This window comes from Nomascus leucogenys, chromosome 17 (assembly GCF_006542625.1).
Source record: "Nomascus leucogenys isolate Asia chromosome 17, Asia_NLE_v1, whole genome shotgun sequence".
In the NCBI taxonomy this organism is placed as follows: Eukaryota; Metazoa; Chordata; class Mammalia; order Primates; family Hylobatidae; genus Nomascus; species Nomascus leucogenys.
Genome location: NC_044397.1, coordinates 91,841,240 through 91,861,115, shown reverse-complemented (window position 1 = coordinate 91,861,115; position 19,876 = coordinate 91,841,240). Strand labels below are relative to the sequence as shown.

Sequence of the window (19,876 nt, the reverse complement as noted above, 5' to 3'; positions counted from 1 at the left end):
AAAAAAAAAAAATTAGCCACGTGTGGTGGTGTATGCCTGTAATCCCAGACACTTGGGAGGCTGAGACAGGAGACGTGCTTGAGTCCAGGAGACAGAGGTTACAGTGAGCCAAGATCGCACCACTGCACTCCAGCCTGGGCGACAGGGCCAGACTCCGTCTCAAAAAAAGAAAAAAAAAAAAAAAAAAACAAAAAACTTCCTCCAGGGAGGATGGGCAGGGTCGGGGCCCCTCTCTGAAACTAGGTGTGAGCCCCAGCAGCTGAGCTGAGCCGCTCCTCCTCCAAGGCCACCTGCATGTGGCTCCAGGCAGGGCAGGGGGCTCCCACGTGGAACGCAGCAGCATCCCGTAAGACACAAGGGAACATGAAACGCCTCTGACCCACCTCAGCTGCCCGGAGCTTCCACCTCATTGCAATGAAAACACCCGGAGACCAAGATCCGGCAGCTCCCAGGACACTGTGAGGGTCTGCGAGGCCCCCCAGGTTTCTCCCCTTCTTCCCGAGCACATGGCAGGCAAGGAACACAGAGAGAAACATGAACGCCTCGGAGGGCACATGCCCCGTGGCCAAGAGCTGGCTGTCCCCTGCCAAGGCCTGAAGCACACAACACGCCGCCTATCTGGAAGCCAGTATTTTATTTCTCTTGGCTGCAGAGGGCCGCTCTTGCCTAGGCGTGCACAGGCGCGACGATGGCGCTAGCGGAGGAGTCCGCAGCAGGGGACCCCACACCCGGGGGATGGGTCTCGGCGAAGAAGGCACACGGTGGAAGACCCCACCAAGCCCGGCACCACCCAGCAGCATAGGGACTGCCTGTCCGCCGTCCACCCCACCCTCCCCGTCCCACGACCTCCTCCCGGGCTAGTGGCAGCAACGGGCAGCACCCCGCCGAACTGCCCGTGGAACTGCCTGCAAACCCTCCTCCGGGCCTGGACCAGGGCTGCATTCGGGCCGCAGATGCACCTCGGTGGCCAGTCCCATCCTGGGTCCCAACCCTCACAGCGCCACAGGCCGCGCTGCCTGGAGGGTCCCGGCGTCACCGACGATGCAGGAGCGAAGGTGAAGGCCAGCGTGGAGGCTGTGTAGAGAAGCAGTCCCGTCCCACGCCCACCCCCGCCCGTGAACTTACGGGCCTGGCTCCAGCTCCTCCCACTCCGCCTCCAGCCTGGCGGTGCTGGGCAAGGGCAGGGACCCGCGCGATGGGAGGCGCAGCGTCACCGCAGGCCGAGCTCCGGCTGTCCTGGGGTCTGGCCCACCCCAGTGCGCCTAGCGCAGCCCGCACTCCACGCCCTGCAGCTTCTCCTGCTCCAGGGCGCGCACGAGGTCCTGCACGAAGCGCATCTCGGAGGCCACCTGCTTGGCCAGCGCCTCGTAGCGGTTCTCCAGGCGGCTGAAGCGGCGCTTGAGGCCGCTGGTCCCCAGCAGCGCGCCCTTGGCCTCCTCCTGCGCCTGCCGCTTGAGTGCCTCGGTCTTGAGCAGCTCCTGCCGCAGCCGCCGCAGGTCCTGGCCCAGGCTGTCGCTCTCCTCGCGGTACCAGGCCTCTTTCTCCTCGTAGATGGCGGCCAGCGCCTCCACGTCCTCGTGGCAGAGCCGCCGGCTGCGCTCCAGCTCGCGCAGGCCCTCCTCAGCCGCCGCCACCTCCTCCAGCACCTTGGAGAAGCGCTCGAAGTTGGCATAGCTGTTGTTGGGCGGCATGCTGGAGTGCGACTTGATGGTGTACTCCTTCAGACGCGTGGTCTTCAGGCGCCGCCGCTCAGGCTTGCGGCCGCTGTCCTCGCCACGCACGTTCCGCCGCCGGATTGCCTAGGAGGGAGGCAGGCCTGAGGGGGGTCCCCGCGATGCCACCCAGCCCCGCCAGCCCCCACCTGCCAGTGTGAACTGAGGTTCAGGGGCTCATCCGGCAGCCGAGTCAATGCCTCATGACAGAGACTGCCCAGCCCAACACAAAGCCGAGAGTGCTCACTGGAGAAAAACGCTGCTGCCGCAGCCCTGGCCCTGGGAGTCTCAGCCCCGTTGGACACACACCAGCCAAGGATGCCACCAGGTCTATCGGGTGCCGGACGTCCCATGCCCAGGACCCAACCCCCGCCACCCAGGCTCACTTCTCTGGGGACCCTCCCCAGCCACTGGGGGTTGTTACATCCACAAGCCTTAAATGCTGAAGGCCACCCAGACCCCAGTGAGAAGGCCAAGGCGGGAAGCCCAGGGAACTCCCCCCATCTCCCCACTTACCTTAATCCAGGAATGTTCCAGGCTCTGGGCAATGGTCATTCTCCGCCTAGAAGACCCCCGCTCTGGTTAGTTTCACCTGTACCATCTGTCCCGTCCTCCCGTGAACAACTGACTCCCAGGACCCCCAAAAGCCCTAAAGTCGCTCCCCAGCCTCTGCTCAGCCAACCACAGGAGCTGAACAGAGTACTGGAGGGAGTGTGGGGTTTTCTGGGGGGTGGTGGAGAAAGCTGAGACCTCAGCACTGCCAGGATTCTAAGTGTTTACAGGAAAACAAGTGACCTGGAATTTTACATGGAACCTTACTTGACACACTGGCAACTAATTAAAAGTTTGCTAAAAACACGGCAAGCAGCCAGACACGGTGTCTCACACCCGCAATCCCAGCACTTTGGGAGGCCGAGGCAGGCAAATCACTGGAAGTCAGGAGTTCAAGACCAGCCTGGGCAATATGGTGAAGCCCCATCTCTACTAAAAAAAAAAAAAAAAAAAAACCATGGCAATGGCCAACTTGGGCCATCAGTTTATCAGTTTACTCTCTCCAGCCCGAGGGGGAAGCAATGTCTGATCCCCAGCCGCAGGGAGGTGGCGCTGGGAGGAGAGTCCTCTGGAGCCTCCGTGGGTGGAGTGGGCCCACGTCCCATGTCCCACCCCGTGCCCCCTGCCGGCCCCTCGTACTTGGGATCTTTGACGAGCAGCCGGCGAATGAAGTCCTTGGCCAGCTCGCTGGTGTTGCTGAAGTACTCCTCATCGAAGTCATAGTTCACGGCTGAGATGTTGGTGAGCGTCTCCTGCTTGGTCTCGCCCAGGAACGGGGATGCGCCGCTCAGGCTGCGAGACGGGCGTGGGGCTCAGTGGGATCCTGGGCTCCCACCACGACCGCATCGCCTCCCTGGCTGCCCCAAACTCCATCCTGCCCACGACAGGCAGAGCACAGTGGACAGGCTGATGGCAGGTGCCTGGGCCACTCACACTCGTGAGCCCCTAGAACCTTCCTGCAACGATCCCAGCAACCACCCAAGAGGCATTCAAAATCCACCCCCCCACCCCGCCACTGACGGCAGCAGAAATGAACAGGCAGAAGTCTCCTTGGAGACTCGAAGTATCTGTGCAAACGCAGAGCCCGAAAGCCCCCAGTGCTCAGTAACACCGAAGGGAGGGTAACTGCAGTGGGCACCCCAAGCCAACACCACCTTAGCCAAAGGATCAAGGTCAACAGCCCGGCAGTGAGAGGCCCCAACAGCGTCTGCCTCCCAGCCTGATGCTGGCAGGGCGACACGATGTCATCCCTGAGGTTCTGAGCAGAGACACTGAAGCCCCGTCTGATTGTCTGATCGTGAGAGCGCACCGGACTAACGTGGACTCAGGCGCCTTCTGCAAAACACCTGACCCGTGGGCGCTCGTCAGTCAAGGTCATGAAAGCCAGACAGAGGAACAGCCTCAGACTGGAGGCGGCGAAGGAGCTGAACGGCTAAATGCCATGTGGGCTCCTGGATGGGGCCCTGGACCTCAGAGAGGACAGGAGTGGAAAACCTGGGGGTGTCTAACCACCTCTGGCACTTTTTAAAATTTTTAAAATTTTTTAGAGATGGAGTCTCGCTCTGTCACCCAGGCTGGAGTGTAGTGGCATGATCTCGGCTCACTGCAAGCTCCACCTCCTGGATTCACGCCATTCTCCTGCCTCAGCCTCCCGAGTAGCTGGGACTACAGGCGCCTGCCGCCACACCCAGCTAATTTTTGTATTTTTAGTAGAGACGGGGTTTCACCGTGTTAGCCAGGATGGTCTCAATCTCCTGACCTCATGATCTGCCCGCCTCAGCCTCCCAAAGTGCTAGGATTACAGGTGTGAGCCACCGCGCCCGGCATATCTGGCACTTTTGTTATTAGCGTAGCACCAAGGCTAACGTCTTGGTGTTCATAACGTTTGCGTTCATGAAAAACGTAAACTGAATGAGGAGGGGGAAGCTGCAGGGGACATCTCTGCTGTTTCTTTTTTTTTTTTTTTTTTTTTTTTGAGATGGAGTCTCGCTCTGTTGCCCAGGCTGGAGTGCAGTGGCGCGATCATGGCTCACTGCAAGCTCCGCCTCCCGGGTTCATGCCATTCTCCTGTCTCAGCCTCTGGAGTAGCTGGGACTACAGGCGCCCACCACAGCACCCGGCTAATTTTTTGTATTTTTTTAGTAGAGACGGGGTTTCACCGTGGTCTTGATCTCCTGACCTCGTGATCCGCCCACCTCGGCCTCCCAAAGTGCTAGGATTACAGGCGTGAGCCACCACACCCGGCCCATCTCTGCTGTTTCTGTTGCTCCTCTGTAAGTTTGAATTATCTGAACATTTAAAAAGAATACAAACCGTCTAGCCCATCTGAAGCCTTTGGGTCCGTTCATGCGCTACAGCAGGCTGGGCCCACACCATTGTTTATTCCCTTGCTTACTGAATGAGCTATGCCTATTCAATATGGCTGGGCAACATAGTGAGACTCCACCTCTACAAAAACTTTGAAAAATTAGCCAGCTGGGCACGGTGGCTCACGCCTGTCATCCCAGCATTCTGGGAGGCCGAGGCGGGCAGATCACTTGAGGTCTGGAGTTCAAGACCAGCCTGACCGACATGGTGAAACTTCGTCTCTACTAAAAATACAAAAAATTAGCCAGGCATGGTGGCAGGCACCTGTAATCCCAGCTACTTGGGAGGCTGAGGCATGGGAATCGCTTGAACCCGGGAGGCAGAGGTTGCAGTGAGCCTGAGCTGAGATGGGGCCTTGGCACTCCATCCAGCCTGGGCAACAAGAGCGAAACTCCATCTCAAAAAAAAAAAAAAAAAAAAATTAGCCGGCCGGGTGCAGTGGCTCACGCCTGTAATCCCAGCACTTTGGGAAGCTGAGGCGGGCGGATCACCTGAGGTCAGGAGTTCAAAACCAGCCTTGATCAACACAGTGAAACCCCGTCTCTACTAAAAATACAAAAATTAGTCGGGCATGGTGGTGGGCGCCTGTAATCCCAGCTACTCGGGAGACTGAGGCAGGAGAATCACTTGAACCCAGGAGGTGGGGGTTGCGGTGAGCAGGCGAGATTGCACCACTGCACTCCAACCTGGACAACAAGAGCGAAACTCCATAAAAAAAAAAAAAAAAAAAAAAAAAGGCCGAGCATGGCTGTGTGCACATGTAGTCCCAGGTACTCAGGAGGCTGAGGTGGGAGCATTGCTTAAGTCTGGGAGGTGGAGGCTGCAGTGAGCTAGGACAGCACTCCAGCCTGGGCAACAGAGTAAGACCCCGTCTCAACAAATAAAAATAATAAACAACAGCAGGCCCATGTGTGGTCCAGGGAGAGGAGTCAAAACCCAGCCTGGGGTCGGATCCCTTCCTTGCACTTCGAGAGAAGGCTGGGCTCCCTAGCAGCCAGAGGGACAGGAGCATACACGACCCCCAACCCGGGGCCTGCTCAGCCGCTCTGTAAGCATCCTGCCTTCCGAACTCTCCAGAAGCCTCTGTGACAGCAGCCACAGAGAATCACTCATCCGTTCACCCGGTATCCCCTGAGCACCCGCGACGGGTCACAGCCAGGCTGGGGACCCCTGGCGTCCGCATGAAACACACGGAGCCTGGGACCCGTGCCAGCTGTGCTGCACAGCCGAGGGGGCCCTGCCAGGTACTCACAGGATGTAGGTGATGACGCCGATGCTCCTGGGAACAGACAAGAGGCAAGGGTCAGCGCAGCATGGGGCCGCCTACCCTCCCAGCACAGGGCCGCCCACCCTCCCAGGACTGTGGCGTCCAGGGCCCCGTTCTAGGGCAACGGTCCCCCCATACTCCAACAGCAGCAAGGCCCCGCTTCGTCCCCAGCTGCAGCACTGGCCTGCGCTCCAGGACAGCAGGGAGGCCCAGCAGGAGCGGGTGGCACACTCACCACATGTCCGCCTCCAGGCCCAGCGGCTCATAGTTCACAATCTCTGGGGCTGCAGAACAGGGAGATGTGGGTCAGGCGCTGGGGACATGCTGGCCAAGGAAGAGGCTCAGGACACAGGCATGGGGTCAAGGTTCTCACACGTCGCAGCCCTTGGGGGCATGAATGCGGCAGAGCTGGCCCTCAGGGCCTGATGGGTAGGACGGCTGGGCTGCACCAAATGGAGGCCCTGACCTCCCGCAATGCTGGGCCCAAGAGGGGTGGCTTCAGGGCCGAGGACACTGCACCCAGTGCCGGGCGTGACCCACCCCAAGCCCAGCAGGCAGTCCCAGACCACCCTCCCCAGGCTGGGGCTGCCCACTGGGCAGGGCCTCACCCACAAACTCTGGGGTGCCGAAGATGTTCTTGAACTCATTCCCCGCCTCGATCTTGTGAGCGATGCCGAAGTCGATGAGCTTGATGCGTGGGTTGGGCACGTTCTTGTCCAGCAGCATGATGTTTTCCGGCTGGGGTGGGAGGGGGCTCAGGAGGGAAAGCACGGGCCTCCCCCACCCTCACCCCCACGCTCCCCAAACCTCACCCTCACGCTCCCCCCAACCTCACCCCCACACTCCCAACCTCACCCCGACGCTCCCTCAACCTCACCCCGACGCTCCCCCAACCTCACCCCCCACGCTACCCCCATCCTCCCCCCAACCTCACCCCGACGCCCCACCAACCTCACCCCGACGCCCCACCAACCTCACCCCGATGCTCCCCCAACCTCACCCCCACGCTCCCCAAACCTCACCCCCACGCTCCCCAAACCTCACCCCCACGCTCCCCAAACCTCACCCCCACGCTCCCCCACCTCACCCCCACGCTCCCACCAACCTCACCCCGACGCTCCCCAAACCTCACCCCCACACACAGGAGGTGCCCTCCAGGCTCTTCCCTACCCCATGCCCACCCCCACACTGGCCAGGTCGGTCCCACAGGGCCCTACAGGGCTCACCTTCAGGTCAAAGTGTGCGATGCGCTTGGAGTGCAGGTAGTGAACGCCGTCCAGGATCTGCTTGAGGAACTGGGTGGCCTCATCCTCTGTCAGCGACTCCTTCTCCGCCAGGAAGTCGAAGAGCTCCCCGCCAGAGACCAGCTCCAGGATGAGGACCACGTCCGTCTTGTTCTCGAAGATGTCGTGCAGGGTGATGATGTTGGGGTGCCGGATCTCCCGCAGGATGTTCACCTCCCGCTCGATCTCCTCCCGGCTCACCCCACGCCGGCTGGATGACAGGCGGCGCTTCTTGATGAACTTGGCCGCGTACTCCTTACCCGTGCCCTTCTGCCGGCACTTCCGCACGATTGCAAACTGGCCGCTGGAGGAGGGGGAGTGAGTGAGTGGGGGTGGAGGAGGCGGAGGGAGTAAGTGGGGGTGGCTGGCTCCCCGTCACCTCCACCTGCTCCTCTTGGGCGCAGCCCTGCACCAGGCACATTGAAGGACATGAGCCAGCCGCTGCGGGGGTGCAGACTCTGCGCCTTCTCAGAGAGCAATTCCTTAGCGCCCTGCACCATCAGACGCAGCGTTCCCACCCCTCCCAGGGCCATGCCCAGCAGGTGTGTGGAGGCGAGTGCAGAACCACACGTTACACCATGGCACCGGCATATTTTTGAAAAGTGAAAGAATGAACAGTTCAATGCATATCAAGAGGGAACTGAGAGGGCCAGGTGCAGTGGCTCACGCCTGTAATCCCAGCGCTTTGGGAGTTCAAGGCAGGCAGATAACTTGAGCTGAGGAGTTCAAGAGCAGCTGGCCAACATGGTGAAACCCTGTCTCTACCAAAAATACAAAAAATTAGCTGGGCGTGGTGGCGGGCGCCTGTAATCCCAGCTACTTGGGAGGCCGAGGCAGGAGAATCACCTGAACACAGGAGACAGAGGTTGCAGTGAGCTGAGATCGTGCCACTGTACTCCAGCCTGGGCAACGTAGCAAGATCCTGCCTCAAAAAAATAAAAATAAATTTAAAAAATAAAGAGATAACTGAGTCAGGTGCAGTGGCTCGCACCTGTAATTCTAGCACTTTGGGAGGTTGAGGAGGGAGGATTGCTTGAGCTCAGGAGTTTGACACCAGCCTGGGCAACACGGTGAGACCCCATCTCTACAAAAAAGAAATATTGGCCGGGCGCGGTGACTCACACCTGTAATCCCAGCACTTTGGAAGGCTGAGGCGGGTGGATCACGAGGTCAGGAGATCGAGACCACCCTGGCTTACACAAGTGAAACCCCATCTCTACTAAAAATACAAAAAATTAGCCGGGCGTGGTGGTGGGCGCCTGTAGTTCCAGCTACTCCGGAGGCTGAGGCAGGAGAATGGCGTGAACCCGGGAGGTGGAGCTTGCAGTGAGCCGAGATCACGCCACTGCACTCCAGCCTGCGTGACAGAGCGAGACTCCATCTCAAAAATATATATATATATATATATTAAAAAATAAGCAAGGTGGCTGGGCGCAATGGCTCATGCCTGTAATCCCAGCACTTTGGGAGGCCAACGCGGGCAGATCACTTGAAGTCAGGAATTCAAGACCAGCCTGGCCAACATGGTGAAACCCCATCTCTACTAAAAATACAAAATTGGCAGGGCGTGGTGGTGCGCGCCTGTAGTCCCAGCGACTTGGGAGGCTGAGGTAGGAGAATTGCCTGGACCCAGGAGGCGGAGGTTACAGTGAGCCGAGATTGCGCCAGCGCATTCCAGACCGGGCAACAGAGCGAGACTCTGTCTCAAAAAAACAAAAACAAACAAACAATGAGCAAGGTGTGGTGGGCACCTGCAGTCCCAGCTGCTCGGCAGGCTGAGGCAGGAGAATCACTTGAGCCAAGGAATTCAAGGCTGCAGTGAGCTGTGATCACACCACCGCACTTCAGGTTGGGCGAAAGACCGAGACTTTGTCTCTTTAAAAAAAAAAAAGAGGCACTCGTTTCCAGAGAAGCAAGAAGTGAAAATAAATAAACGGGAACTGGGAGAGACTATGATAAACCCAGGGGACTTTTACCCAGTCACAAGAAAGAACGGGCTGGCTGTTTACGTGTGGACAAGAAGAGACCTTCATGACGTCACCCACCCTATGACACAGAGAACACGGTCTTTTTGGTTGGAAAGGTACGGAGGCTACACAGCAGCCTGTCCACAGCAGGTCCCCCAGGAGGGGGTTAAGGACGTGCGCGCAGAGGAAGGGTTTTGCTTTTTATTTGGTGCAATTCCATCCTGACCGAACTAGTCACAGTAGAATCCATTTTACCATTTTCTTAAATCTATGCCACTGACTTCGAAAGAGCTCCCTACTCAGCGGACAGAGGGAAAGAAACGCGCAGGTTTGTGAGACAAGAGACCAGAGTGAGGATGTGGGGCTGGAGCCGTCCACGCCGCTGGTGGAGCTATGGAAACAGCCCGGCCCCTCGGAAGCTTCAACACAGAGTTTCCACGTAACCCACAATTCCACTCGCGGGATCTCCCCGAGAGAAACGCACACACATTGTCCACGCAGTAACTTCCACAGGGACACTCACAGCAGCACTGCCACAGCAGCCGCAGGTAGAAACAGCTCAAACGCCCATCAGCGGAAGCATGGCCAACACAGGGTGGCCCATCCACACACGGGAGCCTGAGCCAGCCATGAACAGGAACAAGCTCCGCCACGGGCCACAGCATGGATGAACCTTGAGGACATCACGCCAGACTCAAAAGGCCCAAGCCCTTCAGCCCTGCTCCAGGCGCTGGAGTTGCTGCCATGGTCTAGGCGTGGGCCTGTCCTTCCGGGCCTCACATCCTAGCACGGCGGAGGGCCACAGATAAGCAGTGTGTGCTCACTGCCACCTCCATAAGACCCAGGTCAGAGTGTGCTGGTAACAAAACTCCCATGGTGGGCCACCAGGGACATGCTCTGCACACACGCCAGGGGGTCAGAGGCAGGGACATTAGAGGTGAGCAAGGGGAGGTGCCAAATTATTACTGATCGTGGGGCAGACTAAATCTAACAGCCCCTTCAAAGACATCATCCACGTGCTAACCCCCGGGACCTGCCAAGATGGCGTCTTCAACAGCAAAAGGGGCTCGGCAGATGGGATGAGGTTAAGGATCTGGAGACGGGAGAGCATCCTCGGTAATCCGGGGCCCAGTGTCCTCGTAGCATCCTCACGAGGTGAGAGTCAGAGAGAGACTGGAAGAGGCTGCGCTGTGGCTGTGAAGGGGAAGGAATGAGTCCCCGAGAGCCCAGCAGGTGCCTCTAGACGCTGGGAAAGGCGGGAACCACATTCCCCCCTGGAGCCTCCAGGAGGGCCCAGCCCTGCAGGTCCACTGTAGACTCGGAACCCCCGAGGGAAGCCATGGTCACCCAGGGCACTCACTTGTGGCGTTTGTTACAGCGGCTGCAGGAGCCTCGCGCTGACTGACAGCCAAGGGCAGAGGTGGGAGGAAAGCGAGGCGGTCCTCATCAGACTCGCCCCACCCGGCCCTGCCCGCGTGTGACACGACGTCCTCTGCATACGTTCTGCTCCCACCCTGGCGTTCTGCTCCCACCCTGGCACCGTCTTTGCTATAACACTCCCTGCACCTGGAATTCCTTCCTTCTTCCCCTCTGCCTGCACCCACCTGGCTGATGGTAATACTTTCACCTCCTATTGCAGGAGGACTCCCACAGTCACAGCATCCAAATCCAGTGTTACTCACGTGCCAGGAACTCTGCGGGAATCCCTGGATGTGTTGCCTCCTTTTTACTTATTTATTTATTAATTCATTTATTTATTTTTGAGACAGAGTCTCGCTCTATCGCCCAGGCTGGAGTGCAGTGCGCGATCTCGGCTCACTGCAACCTCTGCCTCCTGAGTTCAAGTGATTCTCCTGCCTCTGCCTCCCGAGTAGCTGGGATTACAGGCATACGCCACCATGCCCAGCTAATTTTTGTATTTTTAGTGGAGATGGGGTTTCACCAAGTTGCCCAGGCTGGTCTCAAACTCCTGACCTCAAGTGGTCCACCCACCTTGACCTCTCAAAGTGCTGGGATTACAGGTGTGAGCCACCATGCCTGGCCGGGTTGCCTCCTTTTTAAATATGCAGATTTTACCCCTCTAGTGTTATTCCAACTGAACTAAAAAATAAAGAGGAGGCCGGGCGCGGTGGCTCACGCTTGTAATCCCAGCACTTTGGGAGGCCGAGGCAGGCAGATCACGAGGTCAGGAGATCGAGACCACAGTGAAACCCTGTCTCTCCTAAAAATACAAAAAAAATTAGCCGGGCGTGGTGGCGGGCGCCTGTAGTCCCAGCTACTCGGAGAGGCTGAGGCAGGAGAATGGCGTGAACCCGGGAGGCGGAGCTTGCAGTGAGCCGAGATTGCGCCACTGCACTCCAGCCTGGGCGACAGAGCAAGACTCCGTCTCAAAAAAAATAAAAAAATAAAAATAAAGAGGAGGCTGGGTGCAGAGGCTTATGCCTGTAATCCCAACACTTTGGGAGGCTGAGATGTGAGGATCGCTTGAGGCCAGGAGTTCGAGTCCAGCCTGGGCAACACAGTGAGACCCCATCTCTACAAAACATAATTAGCGTGCACACATAGGCACAAAAGAAGTGCGCCCATGGTCCTTCACCCCCAGTGAGTCAGGTCACCAGTAGCCGGTGGCCCTAAGATGAGTGGACGTGGTTCTGCTTTGCTCCCAGCCTTGTCACAGTGATTTCCAGCAGCTAATTCCCCAAAGCCAGTCAATAATAAAAGCCCGGAGAACGAAGTTCCGCTCAGAACTGAATCCCAGCTCATTCATGTCTCTGAACCTGAGAGCTTATCACAGTCACCCACGTAGGAGCCCCAGGCTGAGAATCTGGGGGAGGCCAGCCTCTGGGCCACCAGGTCCACACTTCTTCCCTACCCACAGCTGATCCTCCCCACCCACCGCTGATTTGGTCCATGCTTCCTCCCCCACTGCGGGGCAGATCCGGTCCACATTGCCTCCCCCACTGCAGGGTGGAACCGGTCCACACTACCTCCCCACCCAGGGATCATCTGGTTCACACCTCCTCCCCACTGCGGGGTGGATCCAGTCCATGCTTCCCCCCACCCAGGGCTGTTCTGGTCCACACTTACTCCCCACCCAGGGCGGATCCAGTCCACGCTTCCTCCCCACTGGGGGGTGGATCTGGTCCATGCTTCCTCCCCACCCAGGGCTGATCACTGGAGGGTCTGAGTTCCAGACTGTCTTGGTGTCATTTCCATCCATCTCCGAATTAACCCTACAAGGCAAGCGCCAGTAGGGTTTTTTCCTTTTTTTTTTTTTTTTTTTTTTTTGAGGCAGCGTCTGGCTCTGTTGCTCAGGCTGGAGTGCAGTGGTTCAATCATGACTCACTGCAGCCTCGACCTCCTGGGCTAGGGCAATCCTCCTGCCTCAGCCTCTCAAGCAGCTGGGACTACAGGCACACACCACCACACCCAGTTAATTTTTTTTTTTCTTTTTGTAAGGATGAGGTCTCATGTTGCCCACGCTGGTCTCGAACTCCTGGGCTCAAGCAATCCCTCCCAAGTAGGTGGGACTACAGGCACACGCTACCACACCTGATTTATTTATTTTATTTTTTGTAGAGACAGGGTCTTGCTGTATTGCCCAGGCTGGTTTGGAACTCCTGGCCTCAAGAGATCCGCCCACTCCACCTCCCCAAGTGTTGGCATTACAGGTGGAGTCACTACATCTGGCCACTATCCGCATTTTAAAGAAACTGAGGCTGAGAAAAGGAAAGCAGCTAGCCCGAGGTCATGCAATCAGTCAGTGGCAGGAGGATTCAAACCTTCAAACCAGGTGCTGCAGGCTCCAGAGTCCAGGTGCTCTAACAGGAAGCAGGCACCTGGTGCTGGGCACTGGGTTCCTGCCTGCCCAGCTCCCGGCTCCACCCTGTCTCCTGCTAACAGACGCAGCTATCCCAGGGCAGCCTTCACCGCTCACTCTCAGTCTGTGGGACTCAGTGGCCCAGGAAAGGGGTGGAAGGGGACATGACTGGACCTGGGCAAGCAGAAAACCACGCCTTCCAGCCCAAAGAGACCGGTCCAGTCCACACGGCTCTGAACACCTGCAGGGAAGAGAGGATCTCTCTCTCCCTCTGCTGGGCTTGGATTTGGGGTCGCGGCAGGCGCCACCATGTAGAAGGCTGCCTAAGAACAGACCAGGCCAGGAGAGGAGGGCCACCAGGCGCTGCAGGTGGCACGTAAGCCCCGTCACTCACTCTACCAGGGCGCCTCCTCCACGCTGGAGTGGACCTCGGCCCCGGGGACACAAGGCACCGCATTCACCAGCATCCAGCCACACCTGTGGCCATGGCACACCTGGACAACCCGGTTCCGTAAACCACGCCTTTCCCTGTTTTGCTATTGCCAACGGGATTTCCGGTTCTGCCACTGAGTCCTCCTACAGCAACAGCAGACCACAGCCGCCCACCTCCAGACAGCTCCCGGTCTCGCTGGCCACAGACAGACTTGCTCCTTGGCAGCAAGGCCACAGGCACGCTCTCAGTTCCTCTACAGGACGTGAAAGGTGCCTGATCTCCCCAACCAGGAAAGAAACTCCCCGAGAGCCGAGCCCACCCCCTTCGCTTCTCTGTAACTTCCCCAGCCCCCAGCGCAGGTGGGGGCACAACAAGCCTTCCTCAATGATGGTCTCAAGTGTCACTCCCAAACCACTTCCTAAGTGCCTGCCACAACCCAGACACGACCCAAGTGTGGCCTACACACCAACGATTTCTACTGATAGGGTTTGTGATGTTTACAAATGTGGGCTAGGAAGCCAGGCACAGTGGCTCACACCTGTAATCCCAGCACTTTGGGAGGCAAAAGCGGGCAGATCACAATGTCGGAGTTCGAGACTAGCCTGGCCAACACAGTGAAAGCCACGTCTCTACTAAAAATACAAAAACATTAGCCGGGCGTGCTGGCAGGCATCTATAATCCCAGCTACTGGGGAGGCTGAGGCAGGAGAATCGCTGGAACCTCAGAGACGGAGATTGCAGTGAGCTGGGATTGAGCCATTGCACTCCAGCCCGGGCGACACTGCATGACTCCATCTCAAAACAAAAGTGTGGGCTGGGGCCAGGCACAGTGGCTCACACCTGTAATCCCTGCACTTTGGGAGGCAGAGGCAGGCAGATCACTTGAGGTCAGGAGTTCGCAACCAGCCTGGCCAACATGGCAAAACCTCGTCTCTACTAAAAATACAAAAATTAGCCAAGCAGGGTGGCGGGCACCTGTAATTCCAGGTACTTGGAAGGTTGAAGCAGGAGAATCGCTTGAACCTGGGAGGCGGAGGTTGCAGTGAGCCAAGATCGAGTCACTGCACTCCAGCCTGGGCAACAGAGCCAGATTCCAATTCAATTTTTTTTAAAAATGTGGGCTGGGCAAAGTAGCTCACACCTATAATCCCAGCACTTTGGGAGGCCGAGGAGGGCGGATTGAACTCCTGAGGTCAGGAGTTCAAGACAAGCCTGGCCAACATGGTGAAACCCCCTCTGTACAGAAAATACAAAAAATTAGCCAGGCGTGGCGTGGTGACGGGTGCCTGTAGTCCCAGCTACTTAGGGGGCTGAGGTGGTAGAACTGCTTGAACCCATGAGGTTGAGGCTGCAGTAAGTGGAGATCTCACCACTGCACTCCAGCCTTGGGTGACAAAGTGAGTCCCTGTCTCAAAAAAATAAAAATAAAAAAAATTAAAATTCCAAAGCATTCCTAACTTGCAGACCAGAAAAAATTAAGGGTCGGGGAAAAAGAAGTGTTTGCCCCTGTTGGGTTTGGCCCACAGGCCGCAGTGTGCTGACTACTCAGTAAATAAATCAGGACAGCAGACATGAAGGTGCACAGTCAATCCATGCTTGCAGTTTAAAAAAATTAGGCCGGGCGTGGTGGCTCACGCCTGTAATCCCAGCACTTTGGGAAGCCAAGACGGGAAGATCACTTGAGGTCAGGAGTTCAAAACCAGCCTGGCCAACATGCTGAAACCCCACCTCTAATAAAAATACAAAAAAATTGGCCAGGTGTGTTGGCAGGTGCCTATAGTCCCAGCTACTCAGGAGGCTGAGGCATGAGAATCACTTGAACATGGGAGGTGGAGGTTGCAGTGAGCTAAGATCGCACCACTGCACTCCAGTCTGGGCGACAGAACCAGACACCATCTCAAAAAAAAAAAAAATTGCTAGATTCTGGGCCTTCATCTTGCATTTCATGTATCTCTGAGAATGTTCCAGACCACTACCTGAAGCAGTGCTGTCAGACCAGTAGACACTGGCCACCCGGAGCTGTCAAACCCGTGAGGTGTGGCCAGTCCCGAGAAGAACTGTGACATGAAATACACACCAGACCTCCAAGGCTTCACGGCAAAAACAGAAGGCTAAATACTTTTTTTTTTAAATTATGAATTTCTGTTTGTTTGAGAGAAGGGGGTCAACTTATGTTGCCCAGGCTAGTCTTGAAGTCCTAGGCTCAAGCGATCCTCCCGCCTCAGCCTCCCAAAGCGCTAGGATTACAGGCAGAAGCCACCGCACGCGGCCCTGCCTGGTTCTTTTTAAAAGCTGCATCCAGGGCGGGCGCGGTGGCTCACACTTGTAATCCCAGCACTTTGGGAGGCCAAGGTGGGCGGATCATGAGGTCAGGAGATTGAGACCACGGTGAACCCCGTCTCTACTAAAAATACAAAAAAATTAGCCGTGCGTGGTGGTGGGCGCCTGTAGTCCCAGCTACTCGTAGAGGCTGAGGCAGGAGAATGGCATGAACCCGGGAGGCAGAGCTTGCAGTGAGCCGAGATTGCGCCACTGCACTCCAGCCTGGGCGACAGAGCGAGACTCCGTCTCGAAAAAAAAAAAAAAAAAGCTGCATCCTATTCCAGCCCTGGTGCAGTGGTTTGGGGAAGGCCATTTAAGAGGCTGCTGTTCCCAGAGGGGCGCAGTGGTTCACGCCTGTAATCCCAGCATTTTGGGAGGCCAAGGCAGGTGAATCACCTGAGGTCAGTAGTTCGAGACCAGCCTGGCCAACATGGTGAAACTCTGTCTCTCCTAAAAATACAAAAATTAGCCAGGGGTGGTGGCAAGCGCCTGTAATCCCAGCTACTCGGGAGGCTAGGATGGAGAATCCCTGGAACCCAGGAGGCTGAGGCTGCAGTGAACCGAGATCGCATCACTGCACTCCAGCCTGGGTGACAGAATGAGATAGTGTCAAGGAAAAAAAAAAAAAAGGCTGGTGTTCTGGTAAACGTTCTAGCAACTACCCCAGTCTTAAGTCATTCCATCCATGTATGTACAGTTTTCCAATGAATTAATTCCTAGAGGCGAAATCAGCAGGTTAAAAGAAATAGACATCATCGATTTGGCTGAATTTTGCTGACTTTTGCCAAACGACCCCTAGCAGGACGGGTCAACACTGAAGCATGAGAAGGGGGAGGAGGGGGCACGCCTTCTCTGCCACTAAGGAGGAAATTCCTGAAGGAGGGACCTCAGGATCCCAAAAGAGCCTGCAGCACTCTCCCCGGCCTGACACGGAGCTCACTTATTTACATTCCCTTCTGGTGACATCACGAGGCGGCTCCAGGGAGGCTGGCCAGTAGCAAACTCACCAAATAAGGTTGGAGGCTCTACAAAAGGAGGCAGGGCCTAGCGGTGCCTCGCTAGTCTGGAGGGGGCGGGGTCCCAGGGGACCCTCCAAGGCCCAGACAGGCAGGAAATCAGCTGCCTCCCTGGAAGAGGAAACCTCTGCTTTTTCCCACAAGCATGTTAAACAATTGACCGAGGTGTGGGCCCAGCTGGGAGACACGCCCCTCCCTCCCCCTACTTTAAACATCTAAGAGCTGGGAAAAAAACTAAAGTGCCTCCCACAAAAGAGGATTAACAGGGAGAATTTGTTTTTTTAATAAATGGCATTTCACTCTGTTGCCCAGGCTGCAGTGCAGTGGCACGATCATAGCTCACTGCAGCCTCCGACTCCTGGGCTCAAGCCATCCTCCCGTCTCAGCTTCCCTAATAGGTGGAACTACAGGCATGAGCTACCACACCTGGTTAATTTTTTTTCATTTTTATTTTTTGTAGAGATGGGGTCTTGCTACTTTGCCCAGGCAGAAGACAGATCTTTTAATAACAAAAGCAGCTGGCATCTGTTGCTCTGGTGCCCCATGTCAGGCACGGTCTTGGCTGCTGTAACGGCTCAATTACATTTCTCCCCACAGGAAACACAGAGGATTCCTAAGCAGGAATTCACAGCCAGGGCTGTCTGACTCCACAGCCCAAATTCGTTCCCCCAGCACATGATACTGACTCATTCCTTCTCCGGATACAGGATAAAGAACAGGAAAGGAGAGTTGCTGTTCAGAAAACCCCACAGCACCTCTCTCCTGTCCCTGGAGCCCAGACGTGGGGGCAGACAGCTCACCTGCCCAGCTCCTCCCCCATCTCATAATGGTCCTCCACGTCCTCCTGCCTGAACGTGGACATGGCGGCCGGTCCGCCTTCCAGCAGCTTCCACTCCAGGGAAAGCGCAGTCACCGCAGCCTGGAGATAGGACCTCAGGAGTCCCCTAATGGTGACCCTGGAGAAGACAGGGAAAGAGAGAAGTGAGGAACTGAGACACCACCCTTTTCTCCTAGATTGATAGACAGACCTGTCCAGCAAACACAAGCCTCCCACCTCTCCACTCTAAAGCTCTAAACTCGACAAAAAGAGGTGCTGTGTTTAGTGGGCTGGGTCCTGTCATGTCACCTCTTTTAGAGCCCCATAACCACTCAAAAGGTTGGTAACAGCCCCACTGGGCCACCTTGACCCCGCAAAACTCTCTCCAGACACATAATTCTGATTTCCCTGACGCTGCCTGCGTCTTTTTTTGACTCTCACTCCTAGACTTCTCCCAACCTGCTCAGCCAAAATCCCCCACCATTCCTGCACGTTCTCCTCAACCTCAAATCCCAGGGCTACCTTACTCCCCGGCCAAAGTCTGAACGAAGTTCTCAAGTCTACTTCTTTCTTTGTTGTTGCTGTTTTGAGAAAGAGTCTTGCTCTGTCGCCCAGGCTGGAATGCAGTGGTGCGATCATGGCTCACTGCAGCCTGGAACTCCAAGGCTCAAGCGATCGTCCCAGGCCTCCCAAAGTGCTGCCATTCCGATCAAAATTCCCAAGTTAAGTTACTACCTTAACCCCTCCTTGTCCTTGCCCACGGCAGGTCTTTTAAGACCCTCATCGATAGAACACCCCCGCCCACCCCTAACCATCTCTGACTCCCTCCAATTCTAAATTTTCCAGGAACCGGACGACGCCTTCCACGCTCCTGCAAACCCACTTTGCCTCCCTCCCCCGCTGACCTCCACTGTCCTCGCAATAACCTCTTCCTCCACGCTCCATGTATCAAAGTCCCCCAACCGCCGTCTCCCCTATCCCTCAAAATGGGCCTCCAAAAAGGGCCCCATCTGAGTCTCCTCCACCGTTCTCTGCCTCCTCTCGCCCGCAATCTCCGCACAAGCCCCTAGGCAGACCCCAGTGGCTCCCTTTGCAGAACCCCCCCCGCCCCCAAGGCCTTGCCCATCCCTAAGGCTCCGCTCCAGCATCCCTGGGGCCGCTACGCCCCTCGCAGGCCCGGCCGAGCCCTTTCCCCGGCCGGTCACCCAGATGGGTCCCCAAACCTACCAGCTCCTCAGGTTCTCTCCCTCCCTCGTCCTCCGCGGGCCCCCGGGGCGCCGCCCCGGCCCCACTCAGCCCTCCAGCCTCGGCCCGAGCCCGCTTTTTACCCTCCGCAGCCCGGAGTCCACGGCCGGAGGCGCCGCGCTGGCCACCGCCACCTCCTCCAGAAGCCCCGCTCTCCTGCCGCCGCGACGCGCCTGCGCCGAGGTCACCGCGCCCGCCAGTGCCCGCCCCCGGGAAACGAACCCTACCGCCTATTGGCCGGTCCGCCCGCCACTCGTGCCGCACCTCGACGCCTCGCCCCCAGCTGCCTTTTCGGCCCCCACACCCGGATGCAGCCTCGCCATTGGCTGAACACTCGCCATCCCTGATTTCATTGGCTGCAGTCGACGCTGGTCAAGCGAACGGAAAAAACGCCAACTTCCGGTCCCTTGATCGCCCCGCCCGCCTCTCCTCTGACCCTGGTGCTGAAGCTGCGAGGAGCGAAGCTGAAGCCCTGCATCCCGCTTCCGGCCTTCCTGGAGCACCGGTTGCGCGAATGGATGGCTCACCTGTGGCTGAGAGCGCATGGCAGCTCCTGGAGTGGACCCTGGGACTGCTTTAGTCCCTATGTGGCAGTTTCCTCTACTGAAAACTGTTACCCACATTCTAAATACTTAAAAATGCAAATGAGGTCAGTCTGGGGTTGTCATTCACAGGGTCCCTCTTCGTCTCAAAATAGAGAATAACAGCAAGCGTTTTATTGAAACATAGTATGTGCCAACTGACAACACTGGGAGGTAACAGGTTTTGTTTGTTTTTTTTGAGACAGGGTCTCACTCTGTCACCCAGGCAGGAGTGCAGCGGCGGTATCCAGCTCACTGCAACCTCCACCTCCCGGGTTCAAACGATTCTCGTGCCTCTGCCTCCCAAGTAGCTGGGATTACAGGTGCCCATCACCATGCCCGGCTAATTTTTGTATTTTTAGTAGAGCCGGGGTTTCAACACGTTGCCCAGGCTGGTCTCAAACTCCTAAGCTCAGGTGATCCGGCACCTCAGCTTTCCAAAGTGCTGGGATTACAGGCGTGAGCCATTGTGCCCGGCCTAAATGCATTTTTTT

General features: G+C 56.9%; 1 protein-coding gene across 2 annotated transcripts; it reads right to left on the bottom strand.

The window, feature by feature from the left end:
* Positions 1-615: 615 nt before the first annotated feature.
* Positions 616-18,980, bottom strand: DAPK3 (death associated protein kinase 3). Of its 2 annotated transcripts, none has more exons than XM_030797350.1 (9): positions 18,885-18,980; positions 17,540-17,695; positions 7,125-7,485; positions 6,507-6,636; positions 6,134-6,182; positions 5,884-5,910; positions 2,904-3,056; positions 2,229-2,274; positions 616-1,799 (listed from the first exon to the last, which is right to left on the bottom strand). In XM_030797350.1, exons 2-9 carry the CDS (start codon positions 17,599-17,601, stop codon positions 1,263-1,265), a joined length of 1,365 nt encoding a protein of 454 aa, XP_030653210.1. In that variant the 5' UTR covers positions 17,602-17,695; positions 18,885-18,980; the 3' UTR covers positions 616-1,262. The 2 variants fall into 2 exon arrangements, with proteins under 2 accessions (XP_030653210.1, XP_030653211.1); XM_030797351.1 differs by having other exon boundaries at positions 18,784-18,962.
* Positions 18,981-19,876: the final 896 nt, after the last annotated feature.